At 45.3% G+C, this 15,990-nt stretch overlaps 2 protein-coding genes across 13 annotated transcripts in view; one reads left to right on the forward strand and one right to left on the reverse strand.

The window, feature by feature from the left end:
- The window catches only part of NGEF (neuronal guanine nucleotide exchange factor), a 96,800-nt gene that overhangs the window by 54,920 nt on the left and 25,890 nt on the right, over positions 1–15,990 (reverse strand). For all 4 annotated transcript variants that reach the window (XM_075937389.1, XM_075937392.1, XM_075937391.1 and 1 more), the window contains one exon: positions 13,496–13,601. In XM_075937389.1, coding sequence (XP_075793504.1) covers positions 13,496–13,601 — 106 coding nt within the window. The remainder of the gene's footprint in view (positions 1–13,495; positions 13,602–15,990) is intronic.
- The window catches only part of NEU2 (neuraminidase 2), a 132,715-nt gene that overhangs the window by 49,977 nt on the left and 66,748 nt on the right, over positions 1–15,990 (forward strand). The window lies entirely within an intron of this gene.

The raw sequence follows: 15,990 nt of genomic DNA on the forward strand, positions 1-15,990 counted from the left end.
AATTCTGAGATGGGGGATAACTTCAGACTCCACAAATTTCCCTCCTCCAATAACCCATTATCTCACAGAACAACTGTATTCCTCCCCATACCATGATTTTGCACTTTCCTCCTTACACTCCCCTCTACGGCCGTGTCCAGACTCAGGGTTTTTTTTTTGGGAAAAGTAGCCTTTTCCCGAAAAAACTTCCCCTGCGTCCAGACTCAAGCCACGTTCTTTCGAAATTATTTCGAAAGAACGCGGCTTTTCTTTCGATGGCAGTAAACCTCAATTTACGAGGAAGAACGCCTTCTTTCGAAAGTTCCTCTTTCGAAAGAAGGCGTTCTTCAATGTAAAGAGGCCATCTTCGAAAGAGAGCATCCAGACTCGCTGGGTGCTCTCTTTTGAAAAAGCGGATTTCTCTTTCGAAAGATCCGCCTGCAGTCTAGACGCGATCTTTTGAAAGAGGCTCTTTCGAAAGATGCTTTCGAAAGAGCCTCTTTCGAAAGAAGCCTGCAGTCTAGACATAGCCTACCTAAGAACTGTCAGTTCTGCTCCGACAATAAAGATCAATATTTTTAGCACTCGACAATCTGTCTTCATTCTTTAATTTTTATGCTATAATCCCATCTTGCTGATCAGTCTGAAATTTTGTAGACAGCCTGGGTGCCACTCTTCGCTACAACTTGCTAACTCCTAGCCCTCCCCCAAAATTAATTTGATAATTAAATTTCCCAGACAAACCTTAACTCCCCCCTTGAATATATAAATAAGGCTTTTTCAATATAATTTAGGCAATAACAATATGTGAATCTCAAGCTATAGATAAAAAGCACATATTTTTCTGTATTATTTGCCAAATAATGCCTCAGGATAATTTGTCCCAAATTCTTCCAGTTACATTGGTATAATTCCAGAGAAACACAACTCATTTCTGTAGATACCATCTGGGTTTACAGTGGTTGCCACACATGTCCCTGGTAGAGCTCCTCTTGGCTGGAATCTCTGTCTCTTGGCTGCTAGGCTATGGACTCAATACACGAGATCCATGTGCTTGGAAGCTCCCCTTGGATAGAATAGGTTGTAGTAGTCTCTCTGCCCTTGACATGGTTAGCACATTTCCCAATCAGAGCCAGGCTGTTACCCCTTTATGGAAATGGGATCTCATAGCCTAGTTGCCCTCTGCCTCCAGAACCAACGGTGACCCGCTCCCAGACTCCCCAGTAGCTTAAGCATATCCTTTCCCATAGTGCCACCTGTAGTCATTCTAGGTTTATAATTTAACTCTTGAGGAGCACGTGACTGGTGAAGCAAATAAACACACGGATTGTAGAAAGGTTTCCAAACACAATTATCCTTTACCTAGATACTGCAAGAGAGATAAAGATGTAGGCAAACAATAAAACACCTGCATCATGCATTTCCCCACCTCCGTTCCTCACCAGTCTTGAGCATTCTTTGTTCTGAGGCCAGAGTCCAGGATGCTCCCTTCCTGCACACAGTTTCTCTTAACTATGGAATGTCTCTCTCACCTGTGCTCCAGATTCCTTCTTTCTGGCTGGTCCCTCAATTAAACAAGCCCACACTGCTATGAACGCAACAAGCATGCTTCTCTCCTGTCCTAACTTTCTCCGTGTCTTAGCAGGGCGTCACCCTGACTCACCCAGGCTCAGTAGTTTCAAAGGCTAGCTCAACACTTTGCTTCTTTGTCCTCCTGCTTGGGAGAAATTTTCCACCAAGCAAATGCTAGCCCGGCAGGCCAATATGGTTGAATTGGTTTCCAATCTTCCCTCAGGCAACCCTTCTTAGCATAGACATTTGGAAAGAGCACAGCAATTAAGGCTAACAGTTCTCCTTTGTCCCTGGTCTGGGGGACTGCACAACACAGACCTGATTTACTCCACATCCACGATACAGTAATTTCATAATACCAATCAGAAGAACTCATACATTGTACATAGACGGATTTCCTAAATCATCACAACCAGTGTTACTGAAGAATTTGGCCTTTTGTGGTGGAGTGCTGGGAGAGGTTAACAGCTACTAGTGGTCACAGAGGGTTTTGGCAACTCAAAATGGGAATCATCATGGGGTAATCATTGCATTTGACAGCTGACAGGGAAAGTCAGGAGCTTGTCAAAGGGAGGTTTGAGAATTGCAAGCGTGGGGGGGGGAATCTATCTTTTGTCACTGTTGTGGATTTGATGGAGTGAGGAGAGTCTGAGATCAGGATTGGAGGTCAGGAGTCTGTCACCAGTTAGAGGAGCAATATGCTAGGAAAGCTGGCTGGTCCAGCATCCACTAGTCACAGAGAAGGTAGGACTAGAGGCTTGGAAATGGGGTAAAGTGGTCAAGAATATTGGTTACAATGAGGCCAGTTTATATGATCAGTGGATAGTGACTGAAAGCTGAGCATTTGTCCCTAAAGTAAGAGGGCTAACAGTTGTGGGAGGGCAAAGAACTGCTATTTACAGGGAGGGCAATTACTTGAACGAGCATGACAGAGTTAAAAGCTGCCTATTTTTCACTCCTGCTGTGGATCAGGGCCAAGAATGAGGTAGTTCTTCTTAAACACTTATTTATCAATGGCTGCCAGAGCAGGGAATTGCATAAACTTTACCAACTTAGCTAAAATGAACACAATTCTAAGTATGATTTTCATGGGCATCTCACAAGAAACTAATGCATGTTCAAAGGTTAATTAATTCAATTTTAATAACTTCTGTGCTAGTATTTCTTAACCAAATATTTTAACAATTAGTTATTGTATGGTATTTTTGCTCTGGAGATCTGAAAAACTTTGTATAAAGGTTGAAAAATATCTCCATTTTATAGATGGGGAGTCTGAGTTACTGAGAGGTAAAGATATTCAAAATTGCAGCAAGTCAGTGGCAATCAGAAGAACTCAGATATCCTGGCTGTCAGATTATTGACCTATTTTGCTGAGCCACCATCTCAGGGCTTATGTCTATGACAAATCTGAAGCTTTTAGAAAACTGAGCTTTTTCAGTTAAATGCAAAAATAGAAAACATATTTTTCCACCAGGAGCCGACAACTATTCCGGTCCCCCGGGCAAAGGAGGAGGAGGCCGCACTGCACTCTCAGAAGAGGCAGAGCCTCGGGCAGAAGGGGTGGGGCCAAGGGCAGACGGCCTTCAGCACCGCCTGGACTGCAGTGCTCCCCTCCCCTACCAAGCACTGCCTGAAGCATGTCACGCGGTGCCCCCACTTCTCCAAGCAGCCCTGAGAGCCACATGGAGCACTCTAGCCACATGGAGCACTCTAGCCACAATTTAAAAGGCTCAGGGCTCTGGGCACCACTGCTGCTGGAGACCTGGGCCCCCTTTGATTCACCAGGCCCTGGGACAATTGCTCTCTTCTCCCCCCAATGCCAGCTGCCTTTTTTCTTCAAACTTTCCAAAATCAACTCACCTTTGGCCTGAGATGAAAGCATGAAATATGTGAGACCCTCCTCCCCCCCTTTTTTTTAAATGAAAGCTATGAGGAGTTGGAAAGAGGAGTTTGGAGAAAGGAATGCCCTCTGTAACCATGGGAAGTCACTAGTGGGATAATAAGGAACATCCCACATTTTAGTCACATATAAACCTGTTCCATTTTTAACCACTGACGGTGACAGGCTCATTTTCCTTCCCCTAGGAAGAATATTTTTATTTTTAAACTTTAATCTTTGAAAAGTGTTGCCCTTTCTTCCTTGCCAAGTAGACACCACCTACTCCTACTTCAGACTCTAGGTCTATAACTGAAGTGCTCCTTGTAATTAGAACAAGTGCTTCAGAAACACACCCAAAGTCAGGGCTCCCCACACTCAGGGGAGAGGAGTGGGGAAAAAACCAGTCTGATTATTGGCATGACATGCATTTTAAAAATGAAGCCTCCAAGCAAGTGAGCACCTCCTGTTAGGTGTCGAGCGCTTTCTGCCCTCACTGATGTCACAGAAGAGGCAAAGCTACTTGAAGACTGGGCGCTCTAAATTAAAAAAATAAAAAAGAACACAGTTCCTTTTCAGGAATTATAGGGTTCTCTGAAGCACCCGGACACTGTGAGTTATCCCAATGTATGCCTGGCTTTCCCCCTTTCGTTAGCCCTGATGGCATAGGTTACAGTATATAAAATGTGGCTGTGTATTAAGCAGAAGGACTGTGAGCTTGTGTGTATTTCTCCAAAGAAGTAGGGAGGTGGGGTGGTTGCCAAATGTTCTGAGCTTTAGCATACTGCTGTGGAAGAGAAGATTGTAAATGTGGCCGACCTGGCTCATGGCTGTATTGAAAACGGAATAACTTACTGGAGTTCATAATTTGCCTCTTTCAGTATTACAGTTATGACTTGATTTTTATTCTAAACCCCTGTTTTGAGGTGCTAATACATTTTCAAAGAAATTAATCCACTGGACTAGTATTGCTCATGTATATTCTAAGTACAAAGGGGAATTTTTTTGGAATCTTGGCAAAAACTTCACTTGGTTGTTTCTGGGGTTGGAAAAAATAGCTTTTTGTATGTATTTGTAGTCACATTTTTTGCATTCATCCTTCTAGAGGAACCAAAAAAAAAAAAAAGAAGAGAAAAGCAGATGACCCTTATGCCTTATGTGTGTGTGTGTGGGGGGGGGGGCATTACAACTCATCAGCTTCCAATGGGAGTATTGCATAGAAAAGGCTGCAAATGGGGCCGAGACAAATAGGTCTATTCAACTGAAGCCAGTTGAATCACAAGAGACATGTGGGGTCAGTTATAACTTCCACCAGTGCTATACCTAGTCAAATATATTTCATGACTCAATTATACAACATGCGTCTGCTGAGCAGTGTTTTCTGCAATGTTTAGTAGTACAAGCATAACGTCTATATTTTGGTAGAGTGTTTTGAGTGTTACATCAGCTCCTGAAGGTTATTTTTGCACAGTAATTCAGGCATCAGTTTCTTTTTTTCCACTTTCTTAATCACAGTCTCTAAAGGTACCATCTGTGCACAGTGTTCACTCTTGGGCCTTGTCTTCCTAGTGTGGGACCAATGGAACTCCCCAATCCCTAAAGTGTGGTGGTCCCTAAAGTTGGAGGTAGCTGCCTGTGGCACTAGCCAGGTGGGTCGTGTGCATCCCGGACTTCCAACCACTATCTTTTGAACTCTGAGTCTTTTAGTTCATTCTTGACCAAAGCTGTTCTAGCTCTTCTGACTCTGCTTTGGCTGTGCACCTCTGATGGGGTGATCCAACACTGCACTGGTCAATGGGGGCTGACCAATCACTGTGAGCCCAGGAGACCACACACCCTTGCCCCTGCCGGGCATGCTCCAGATGGAAGGGACAGATAAAAGGAGGCAGCCCAGCTCAGGGCTGGTAGAGGAAGGATATGTGCCACAGTCTCCTGGACAGGAACCATCTACTTTACAGGCTGTTGGGAACGAGGTCCAGGCCTATGCTATAGAAAGGCTGGGTCTGGCTAGGTGAAGTAAATAGGACTAAGATAAAGGGGCTGAGTATCCTTGTGATGCAATAATGTAGACCTGGAAGAAAAATTTTGGATGAAACTTTTGTTGCCAAAAAATGTTTTGATCAATGACAATATTCTGCATATTTGTGTCAAATTTGCCAAAATCTTTCGGTTGGTGGGAAAATTTTTCAAAAAAGTTTAAACATTTCAACTTTTTTATTTGAAATGATATTTTGTTTTGAATTTTACTTCAATGTTATTACATTTAAAAAACCCAAAACCTTGAAATGAAATGTTTCATTTGATCTCAAACGTTTACAACTTTTTGGATTTAATGAGCATTTTGAAAAAAAATATTTTAGGTCATTCTAAAACCAAAAAGATGTTCAGCTCTGCTGTAAAACAGGTTATTTGCACAGCTTGAGTCATAGAATTTCTGTCTTTTCAGTTTGCTTTTTTTAAATCTAGGGAATTACATGCACACTATGAGAACATTATTAAGGACGCTAAAGTCAAGCACTGATGTGCTAAGAAATGACAGAATTGAGGTTGCCTGTACAGCCTTAATTTGGCCACCTTGAGTATATACATCCTGATAGGATGACCACATGCTGATTTTTTCCATATCACCTGAACCTGCTGTGGTTGTGTAGTAAAGGAGATGTATCTGTTGGATCCCTGCTTCATTTGTGGCTGAAATTGGAAGGGGGGTAGCAAACACAGCAGAGGTTTACAGGAAGCGAAGCGATGATCTCAAGGCTACTTCCTTTGAATGCTGCCTTGGAGAATTGGCTTGGTTTCTCTTCTTGCCTGTGCCACAATTCCTATCTGATGTAGGGCAAGTCAGTCACTTAAACCAAACGTTCCACTGATTGCATCTTCCTCATTTTCTGGGTGAATGCCTGGATGCCCTGGGGCCTGATTTACAAAGGTTCTGCTTACAGCTGCAACTGAAGGCAATGAGAGCTGTGCTTTGAACATCCAAAGTTCTAACCAATCTGACAAATCAGTTCCTAGGCACCCAAACTGGAAATACACAAGAAGTGGATACTTTGATCTAAACTTCTCTGTGCTCCAGTTTCCCATCTGTGACACTGGGGTGGTGCTACCCTCTCATCTCACAGGGATGTTGTGAAAATAAATGAATTAATATTTGGCTACATCTACACTACAGAGTTTTTGCACAAAAACTCACCAAGCGTCCACTCCTCAAGCGCGTTTTTGCACAAGTAAATCAACAGAACAGCAGGGTTTTTGCGGTGTAAGTATTCCTCTTTCTACAAGGAATAACTCCTTTTTGCGCAAGAGCTCTTGCACAAAAAGGTGTGTATGGACGGGAAACTGCCTCTTTGGGGGCAAAAAATCCCTATTGAAAAAAGCACAGGTGCCCTGGTAGCCATTCTGTGGATAGCTATCAGCGCTTTCTTTTGAGAGAGTGTCCATGTAGTTTGGATGCTCTCTTGCGCAAAAGCGCATCGCTTTTCGGATGTACTTTTGCAGTGTGGACGTGCTTTTGTGCAAGTTTTTGCAGAAGATCTCTTCCGCAAAAAGCTTCTTGCACAAGAAACCTGCAGTGTAGACATAGCCCCTGTGAGCAGTCAGATGCAACTTCACAGGCTCTCTGTTCATTGTCTTGCCTAGTGAACCAAACCAGAGACCCAGAAGACTACCAGAACAAGGAACTGCCACTCAGATCTACTTCAGGGATCCTGCTTTATTCCAGGCAACCAGAAAAAAAAATGAAATAGGGTCCTGCAAGCTAACAAAACATTCCACACATGTTTTCTCTAGGGAGATTTTTGGACTGTGTGCAACACCGACATTCCCATTGCTCTGAAAGCCATAATTACGCATTATCCTGCCAAATGTCTTGCTCTTACAATCTACCTTGCTGTTTAAGAACTCGTTGCTTTTAAAGTTACAGACTAATATGGCTATTCCTCTGAGACTTGCTGTGTATATTATTTTTTGAAATGGGTTATACTTTCTTTGCTCTTGCCAAATTCAAATATACTCTCATTTTTTAATAATCTTGGGAATTTCATCCGTTTGATAAACTGCCACTCAGACCATGTAGACGTTATTTTTGTAATAGGCCTCCCTCCCTTCATGCTTTCTTGCTACTCTTGATTTAAGATTACTTTTGCCAGTTGTGGATACTGGCTATTGGGAAGAGGGGCATGGTAACACAGGGCATTTTCTGTTGTGAGGCCTCATTTCTGAGCCTATTTTTTTCTGCTGATCCAAGAAAGCCTACTGTGATGGGGTGTAAAAGCCCTGGAGTAGCCCAGCAAGAGTTAATTATTCACTGTGGGCTGAGGGGTCCATGCCCACTCACCTTTGCTGGGCATGTTCCTGCTGGAAGCAGGGTGTAAAGGAAGCCACTCATTTTAGTCTGGGCTGATTGAGGACAGCAGATGCAATCTGCAGGTTCCAGCCAGGAAACCACTTGAGCTGCAGAGGCTGAAGACACTGATTCCACTGAAGACCCCCAGTTGACTGTAAAGACAGATGGCTGTTGTGCCCAGCGGAGCCGTCAGAACTGGAATCACAGGTAGGAAGTGGCCCGTGGAATGTGTTTGTGGAGGTTGGAACCTGAATCTGCAATTGGGACTTGTAATGTTGAGAACCCTGGAAACAAACTCGAAAGCCTGTGTGTGACTGAAATCACATCAAGTCAGGAAGTGCAGGAGAACCTCCAGCGCCTTCGACCAGGACTACTGGTTCCATAGGGCACCCAAGGTGGGACTCAGTAGAATAGTGTGGACCTGGGTCTCCTTACCTCTGGCTGTGCCAGGTGCAGGTGCGGCAAATGCCCAAAATACTAGGCACCACTGCCTAGGACCATGAATGAAGGATACTGGCCACTAGGCCTCACCACCCTGAAGACAAGGACAGCCTCAGACTCTCTGGCCGCGAGGCCTCACTACTATGTGAGGGGCTGCAGTCACCGAAAAGAGGCAAGTTCTCTCTCTCTCTCTCTCTCTCTCTGGCCTTCCACCTGTTATGGGGAGTATCAATCCTGTGACACTTAAGTACTGTGATCTTAAGAGCTCACTTTTTTACTAGGGCTTTTTGTAGTTAGAACAGCTTTTCCTGGATTCTTTTGGAGCTGTCTTTTTTTTGTCAAATTTGTTAATGATTTATTTTTATTTCACACTGGCTTAAACTATGCTTGGAGGCTTTGCCGACTGTCTTTGGTTAATGGAATTTTATTTATTTGAAATAAAATGGGTTTTTTTGTTAAAAATAAAAAATAGAATATAATTACGGAAGGAATGCACATGCTCAGTGAGTAACTCCAACTAGGTGCAGGAAATGTGACATATTAAAATCTGAATTTACTGCTGTTGGCACTGAAGCTTCTGTGTTGGCCCCTGAGCCAAAAAATCAGTTATTCCCTCTGCTGTAACAGACAGCCTATATTATGAGAGGAGACTAAAATAATTCGACTTGTTTAGCCTGGCAAAATGAAGGATGAGGGAGGTTATGACCAATCTCCATAAATACCTCCAGAGGTAAACACAAGAGACAGCTAATAACTATTGAAGATAACGGACAATGTTTGCACAAGAACAAGTGTTTATAAACTAGCCATGAATAAATTTAGAGTGGAAATCAGAAGAAAGTTTCAGAGGAGAGAGACTGGGGAGCAGCCCCACCGTAGGAGTAGTGGGGCATGAAAAACCTAACTAATTTTAAGGTGGAACTTGATACATTTATGAAGGTGATGATATAACAAGATTGCCTTTGAGAGCAGGGGGAATGGACTGTATAACCTACCAGGTCCTACCCAGACCTGCGTCCCTATGATTTTAAAGTGCTTTAAAAATTGTTGTGGTGCACTCGGAGGTGGCCGCATGCCAGTAACCAGTGAAATGATTCTGTTGATGTAGGTTTTTTTGTCTAGTTGGTCTGGAGAGAAGAGAAGCCCCTGGTACTTTTTGTTTAGTACAGCTTCCTCTGGTACCATGGCAGTGAGTACCATAGAGAACAGGAAGCGGTACCATAAGGAGCTGAGCTCTGCTGTGTCCAGGGAAAAGCCACAGGAGTGGACAACATGAGGGGTCTTCTCTCACTGTGACAGTCTGAGGCCTTACTCTCAAGCTAAGGCCTTTTGCTGAGTAGCAGGCATAGCCATAAGCTGGGAGACATATGATCATGTCCTCACACATCCCAAACCAACCAAATGGAAATATAGCTATTTTGGGCTGTTAGAAAGGCGATCCGATCTATCGTCGCCAGATAAAGGGAAGAGACTAGAAGGTTTAAAGAAAGCGTAGGTTGATACTGTTCTGTCTGGCAAGGACCCACTTACCAATAGTTAGGGTTGTGAAATCCTCATTTCTTTATTGTTCTGTCATTATGGTCCCCACGTCTCTACTGTTTATCTGTAGGGTTTCTGTCTGCTGTATAACTAATTTTGCCATGTAAACCAGTTGAGGTGATGGGATATCATTAGTTAACCATGTTACAATATATTAGGATTGGTTAGTTAAGTGTCAGTAAAATGATTAAGATGTGACATTATTGAACTGTCATATGAACATACACATCAGTGTTGTGCAATCACTGTTAGATGTCTGCATCAAGTCTTGCACAAAGTGGGCCAAGTGAGGTTGGTGATGATTCACTGGTTCTGTTATACTATTGGTATGCACCTATCATGTTTTGTATTTGGAGTTGTGAGGATTGGCTATGTACTTGTATTTCAGATATTTATTTCTGGGATACCTCAACAGGAGGCTTGGCCAGCCTATTGTGAAAGGGCGGTTTAGCCACGTGAATAGAAGTGCTTGACTGACAGTGGGCCTTGGGAGGCGCCAATGCACATCTGAGGAGAGTTTCTGTGAGCGTTCCTACCGTCATAGGAGCAATGGCATCGTCCTGTACAAAACTGAGTCATGCATGGACAGGCGACTTGCGCACGGGACAAACTGAGTCTTGAGAGACCAATGGGATTCCCTCCACATGGCTGAGGGGATATATAAAGGGGCCTGGAAAACTCTGCCTTTTGTCTTCAGTCCTGCTTCTCACCTCTGGGGATCTTTGCTATGAATTAAGCTCTGAACAGAGGACTGAATGACCCCCTCCCAGCTGTGGATGCATTCTAGAGACTTGATTTAAACCAGCAGATTATTCTATCAAAGCTACAAGTCCGCACCAAGAACTTTGCAATAGTTGTTTGTATTTGATTCCATTAACAATTTTAACTCTCATCCTTTTTTTTTTTTCTTTTATAAATAAAGCTTTAGATTTTAGATTCTAAAGGATTGGCTCCAGCATGCCTTTTGGGTAAGATCTGAGTTGTAAATTGACCTGGGAACATGGCTGGTCCTTTGGGATCAGAAGAACCTTTTTATTTGCTGAGATAGGTTATGGAAATCTATCATCTGTAAATGGAGTGGCACTGGTGGTGGCATAGGAGAACTGGAATGTGTGGGGGAATTACTTGCCTGGCTTCTTGTCAGCCAGTGTGGTGCTGGAGGCACGGAGCAATACAGCAATTCTCAGTCCTGGATACCACAAGAACCGTCACGGGCATTGTTGGTGGTCAGTAAACCGCTCTCATTTTAATTTATATTAAGTGTTTTTTGTAGCACAATTTGCTGTGCTTTGAATGAGATAAAGCAACTTCTTTGCTACTTGTAAGAATCCCAGAAGAAGGTGTTAAGGCCAATGTCCCGTCCAAATGCAGATCAGAAAAATAGATTCTTCCTGCTGTACCTGTAGCAAATTCGCCGTGTGATTTCAATTGGCTATAGTATTGCTGCTCATGTCCTGCCCTGAATACTAATGTTAGCATTGCCGGGTGCTGTGACATAGCTGCTATAGTTGTAAACTCACATATTCCTTCACATATCTGCAGACTTCGGTTATTTTAATAATGCATTAAAAAAACTCCTTGCGCCTGCCCACCCTCAGTGCTGGCACAGATGCTGCGTGTTGCTGTCGTTGCTCAAAGTGACAAGAAAGCAGCTCGACTGCTGCAGCTGCCACCAGCAGCCTGGTGCTGCATCCCCCACGGCACCATCTGGGGCCATTTTACTGTTCCAATGGGATGGGTCCCTGCGATGCAGACCCACAGCCTCCTTCTCTCAGATAAACCTTTGCTGACCAGCACCAACTTTTTTCTTCCCTGAGATATTAGTGTGAGATGCTCTGCATGTCCCTAGACATCTTGCTCCTTTCCAAGGTAGATTGGGACAAATAGCCGTTTTCGTACAGCGACACCCTCACATTCCTGTGCTCATTCTGCAGAGCACATTACCAGTGGCTCTCTTGTAAACTGCAGCTGGTTTTTATGGCAGAGAAGCTAAGGACAGGGGCTCATCTGAGGAGCTTAAACTCTGGTCTTATTCTTTATGCCAAATCTCTGTCCAATTGCAACAGCTCTGATTCTCCCTCGCATGCCGTCACCCTGCCTGTGTTCTGTTGACACAGGACTAGTCACTGTGCGGACCTGTCAGGCTCTGTGAGCCCTAGTATATTGAATCTGGTTCCCTGCGAGCAGCTCATTGTTCTTGACTCCAGAATTAGGATCATCATTTGCATGCTTGCCAGTTGCATAACTGGCACGTCAGGACGTGCAAGGCTGACAGCCGGGAGTACGCCAGAGGGAGAGGAAAAGGAAGGCAGATGGGTTTAACACTCCAGCATACTGCAGCTGTCTGATTTCAAGTGCTCAGTTTAACACCAAAGAACACCCAGTGCCAGCCAGGACAATTTACTTTATTTAAATATGGTTTGACTGATTTATTTTTTTAGGCATTTAAACTCTCAGAGTCCTTGAGAGTTGTGAGAGAGTATCTTTCATTGATATTCATTTGGGGTCTATAAATGCACCACTCAATCTATTGTAATGCATCTAGTATTTAAATCTCAGGGCTTGATTCTTGACAATATAGGCTTAGATTATTGTGCATATAAACACAACATAAAAGGCCAGGGAGTACAAGGGAGTGTGGTCCTGCAGCCACCCTTACTTCCTGCCTAGCAGCAGAACTGAGACACAAGAGGAGTAGGAACAGCTAGGCACCTCATACGCTACGTCTATACTGAGGCGCTATTTTGGGTTATCAGAGGTATCCCAAAATAACGATCCCATGTCTTAACAGCACACCCGTTATTTCAAAATATAACGGGCTCGCTATTCCGATGTCCCTGTAAACCTTGTTCCATGAGGATTAAGGGACGTTTCAGAATTGCGGGTTATTTTGAAATATGGTACTGTGTAGACAGCACGAAATTAAAAAAATAAGCTATTTCGCAATTGCCTCAAAATAAGGGATGCAATTTGCATTGCTCAAATTACATCACTTATTTTGAGCTAGGGGTGCAGTGTAGATGCACCCATAAGGATCCCACTTAAGTCTACTCTCTCTCGTTCATCCCCTCTCCTTTTGTCATCCAGGGCATAGATCTTGGACAGTAAGGGAGTAGGCTCAGAGGAAGTAGAGATTTCACTCTCTGTGGAGGACTTGCACTGTTCTTCAACCTTGCTTATGCCCACAGATGGTGCTTGCTCACTATCTATGGAGTCTCTCAACCTACACCTCCCAGCAGTGCACTGAAGAAAGATTTTTAGGCTCAAGGCCTTTGTTACCTCCATAAGTGAGGGGTTTAGGCAAAACAGGAGTACCTGGTGCAAACATGTATCACCAGCTCTTTAGGATGCCATATTGTGTATCGAAAGAAAACTGCAATATTAAAAAAAAAAAAAAAGGTGTCCAGCATCTTCAAAAGCACAACGAAAGCCTACAGGGGCACTCGTCTTCTTCCTTTCCACCTTCCCCACTCCCTTCTTCCTCTCTCTCTTCCCCTTCCGTCTGTCACCCTATGCCTCCAAACACATGCTGATAAAGTTTTGGCACACAAGTGTTAGCTGCCATATGGGTATAATTTTAATGGATGAACACAGCATTCCAGGGTAAGATGAGATGAGATGAGATGAATGGGTGGATGTAATATTGCCCAGTGCCCTTTCAAAACAGTATTCTCTCTGCCAGGTAGCTCTGACAGTTGTTCAACTTAAGCCATCTTCACCCACCCTCTTGTTTCCCTCCTTACCTTTGGATCCATTGTTCTTCCAAGGCTCTCACGTCAGGGGGTCCCTTGCAAGATAATCCACCCACGGTCAGAGGCTTGCTCCTGCTGTCTCCCCTTCCGAGTGACGCTGTGATAGAAAAGAGGGGCAATTTTCACATGTACTCTGGGCAACAACTTGTTTGTACCGAATGAGGTGGGAGAAGCAGTGACTTATATGCAATGAGTTGCATATTGATTTGTAAGAGTCAACTTGTCCGATGAGCAGGCTTGAGGCCCATATGTGAACACTTGCCTGCAGATGATCATGTGTGCATCTACCCAATTGCATATGCAGTCAAATGCGCAAATGTAGACATACAAATGCATTTTTTGTGCATGTGAGTGATCACTGAAAATGTGGCTTTCAGAGTCACTGACTTTCATCTCCACCTTTTAGGGATCTAGGACTAGCTGTGCCCTTCTACCGTGTGCTGGTGTCTTTTTTGCTGTGCCGGGAATTTAGTAGTGCTCTCCTTCCTGGCGGTTTACTGGAAGACAAATGAAGTAAACTTTCAGTAGAAGGAGCTTTACCTTGAATTGCTCTTTCTTTTTCCATCAGAGGAACCTGAGTGGCGTTCATGAGGAACAAAAGTTGTACAGTTTGAACCTCTGTGATCCAGAATTCTCTGGTCCAGAGACATCCATGGTCTGGCAGGACCACAGATGTCACTGGACCAGAGAGCCCCAGCCACAGAGGTTGCCAGTGGCTGGGAGCTCAGGGAGCCTGGAGGGCCAGTGTCCTGGTGGCAGGAAGTCCAGCCCGCAGCTGAAGCAGGGCTGGGAGGGGAGTCCCACCAGCCGAGCGCAGAGCTCCACCGGCTAGGGAGACAGAGCCCCTGCCAGCTGGGGGCAGGAGCGGCCTGAGGCGGGCTGCAGCAGCTGGCGCCCCAGGTGGAATGTGTGATCGGCGCCCCCACCAGGGCTGGCTCGAGCCATTCCTGCGCCCCAGGCAGCGGGCACACGACACATGCGTGGCCCCGCCCCCCAGCGCGCTGTGCACCTTACAGCTGCAATCCGGCCCTGGCCCCCGTCTGCACGGCTGTCAATGGGGTGACATCATCATTGGGCGCCCTGTTGAAGGCGGCGCCCTAGGCGACCGCCGAGTCGGCCTATAGTCACGGGCCGCCCTTGGTTGGGGGTATGGATCCTTTACTGTCTGGGAGCAGAGAGACCAGCTAGGGGAAGGGAGCTCCATGGGCTGGAGGAGGGTGGCAGCTGGGAGTGGAGAGCCCCCACCAATGGCTGGGAGCAGTGCACTAGCCAGGCCACTGGCCAGGAGGGGAGCCCTGGAAGAGCCAGAGGCTTGACTTCCCCTGGTCCAGCAAACTCCCTCCTTTGGGACCCTTCAGATCCCGAGGTGCCAGACCAAGGAGGTCCAACTGGTAGTAGAAATCCCAACCAAGCTCACTGCTCACCATGGCAATCACAGCAAGGGAAGGGTGCCCCTCGCTTCTTGGGGGCACGGTGTTTTCTTTTAGATTTACTTTGCACTAAGCTCCCATTTTAAATCAGTAGCAAAACTCTCACTCTTGAGCGAGTTCAGGTCCGAGCCCTAAGTGAAGAGACACCCTCTGAGCTGACGCCACTGGGTCTTCACAGGGAATGGCACGGCCAAGGTTTTGCTAATCTGTGGTGCAGTGTCTGCGGGTTCTAGTGTGAGTCCTCCTAACTTTTTCTCCTCTCATTTAAACCCTCTGCCCCTGCCAGAAGAGCTTGGTTACAAAAACCAGCCTCTCTCGCTAGCTAAAGGAAAGCCTATGTTATCTCTTAGGACTACCCCACAATGAGGCCATTGTCCAGGCTGGGTTTAGTTTCCTTTAGGTTTGTTTTTTCTCTTGTTCCCTTTCTCTGCTCTCGCGTCTTACTTTTCAGATTGGATTTTTCTCTATTCCATCCTCCTTTTTTCACTGGCTTTCTCTTCCTTTCCCTTCTCCTTTGCTGCAGGGTCTTCTCTTAGTGCAATGTGAACAGGTTAACATGCAAGTCAAACTTTTGGGCTCATGCTATTGAAGTGGGTTTGAAATTAAGATAAAAGTGCTCACCCATCCTTTGTTTCCAGGTCCTTTGGCAAATGCTGTGAAAAGAGGTTCCTGCAATGAGACTGAGGCTTGTGTCAAAACATACGCGGCACAATGGCTGTGACTGAGAACAGCGTCCGGCTTGGCGAGGGAGACCTCAGACAGCTGCGTACACCCTTCCAGCTGACTGGAGAAATGATAGCCCAGGACTGGGCTTGTGGCTAGTGATGCAGGGGAGAGAAGTATTGCTCCTAGCAGACTTTGCTGGGTTGCCTGATGTGCTGAATTGCTCTGAACGACCCTATTGCTGCAGGCATTCAGGAGGAAAGCCCCATTCTGAGCAGAGAATGACACGGTGGGCATGCAGGAGAGAGGCACTGCTCCAAGCGGGTCAGGCTGCACCAAGGTTGTCGCGGGCACATGCAGCGTTGCTCTGAGCTGGCCCTTCTGCAGTGGTGC

Source organism: Pelodiscus sinensis, chromosome 10, assembly GCF_049634645.1.
Source record: "Pelodiscus sinensis isolate JC-2024 chromosome 10, ASM4963464v1, whole genome shotgun sequence".
NCBI classification, from domain to species: Eukaryota; Metazoa; Chordata; order Testudines; family Trionychidae; genus Pelodiscus; species Pelodiscus sinensis.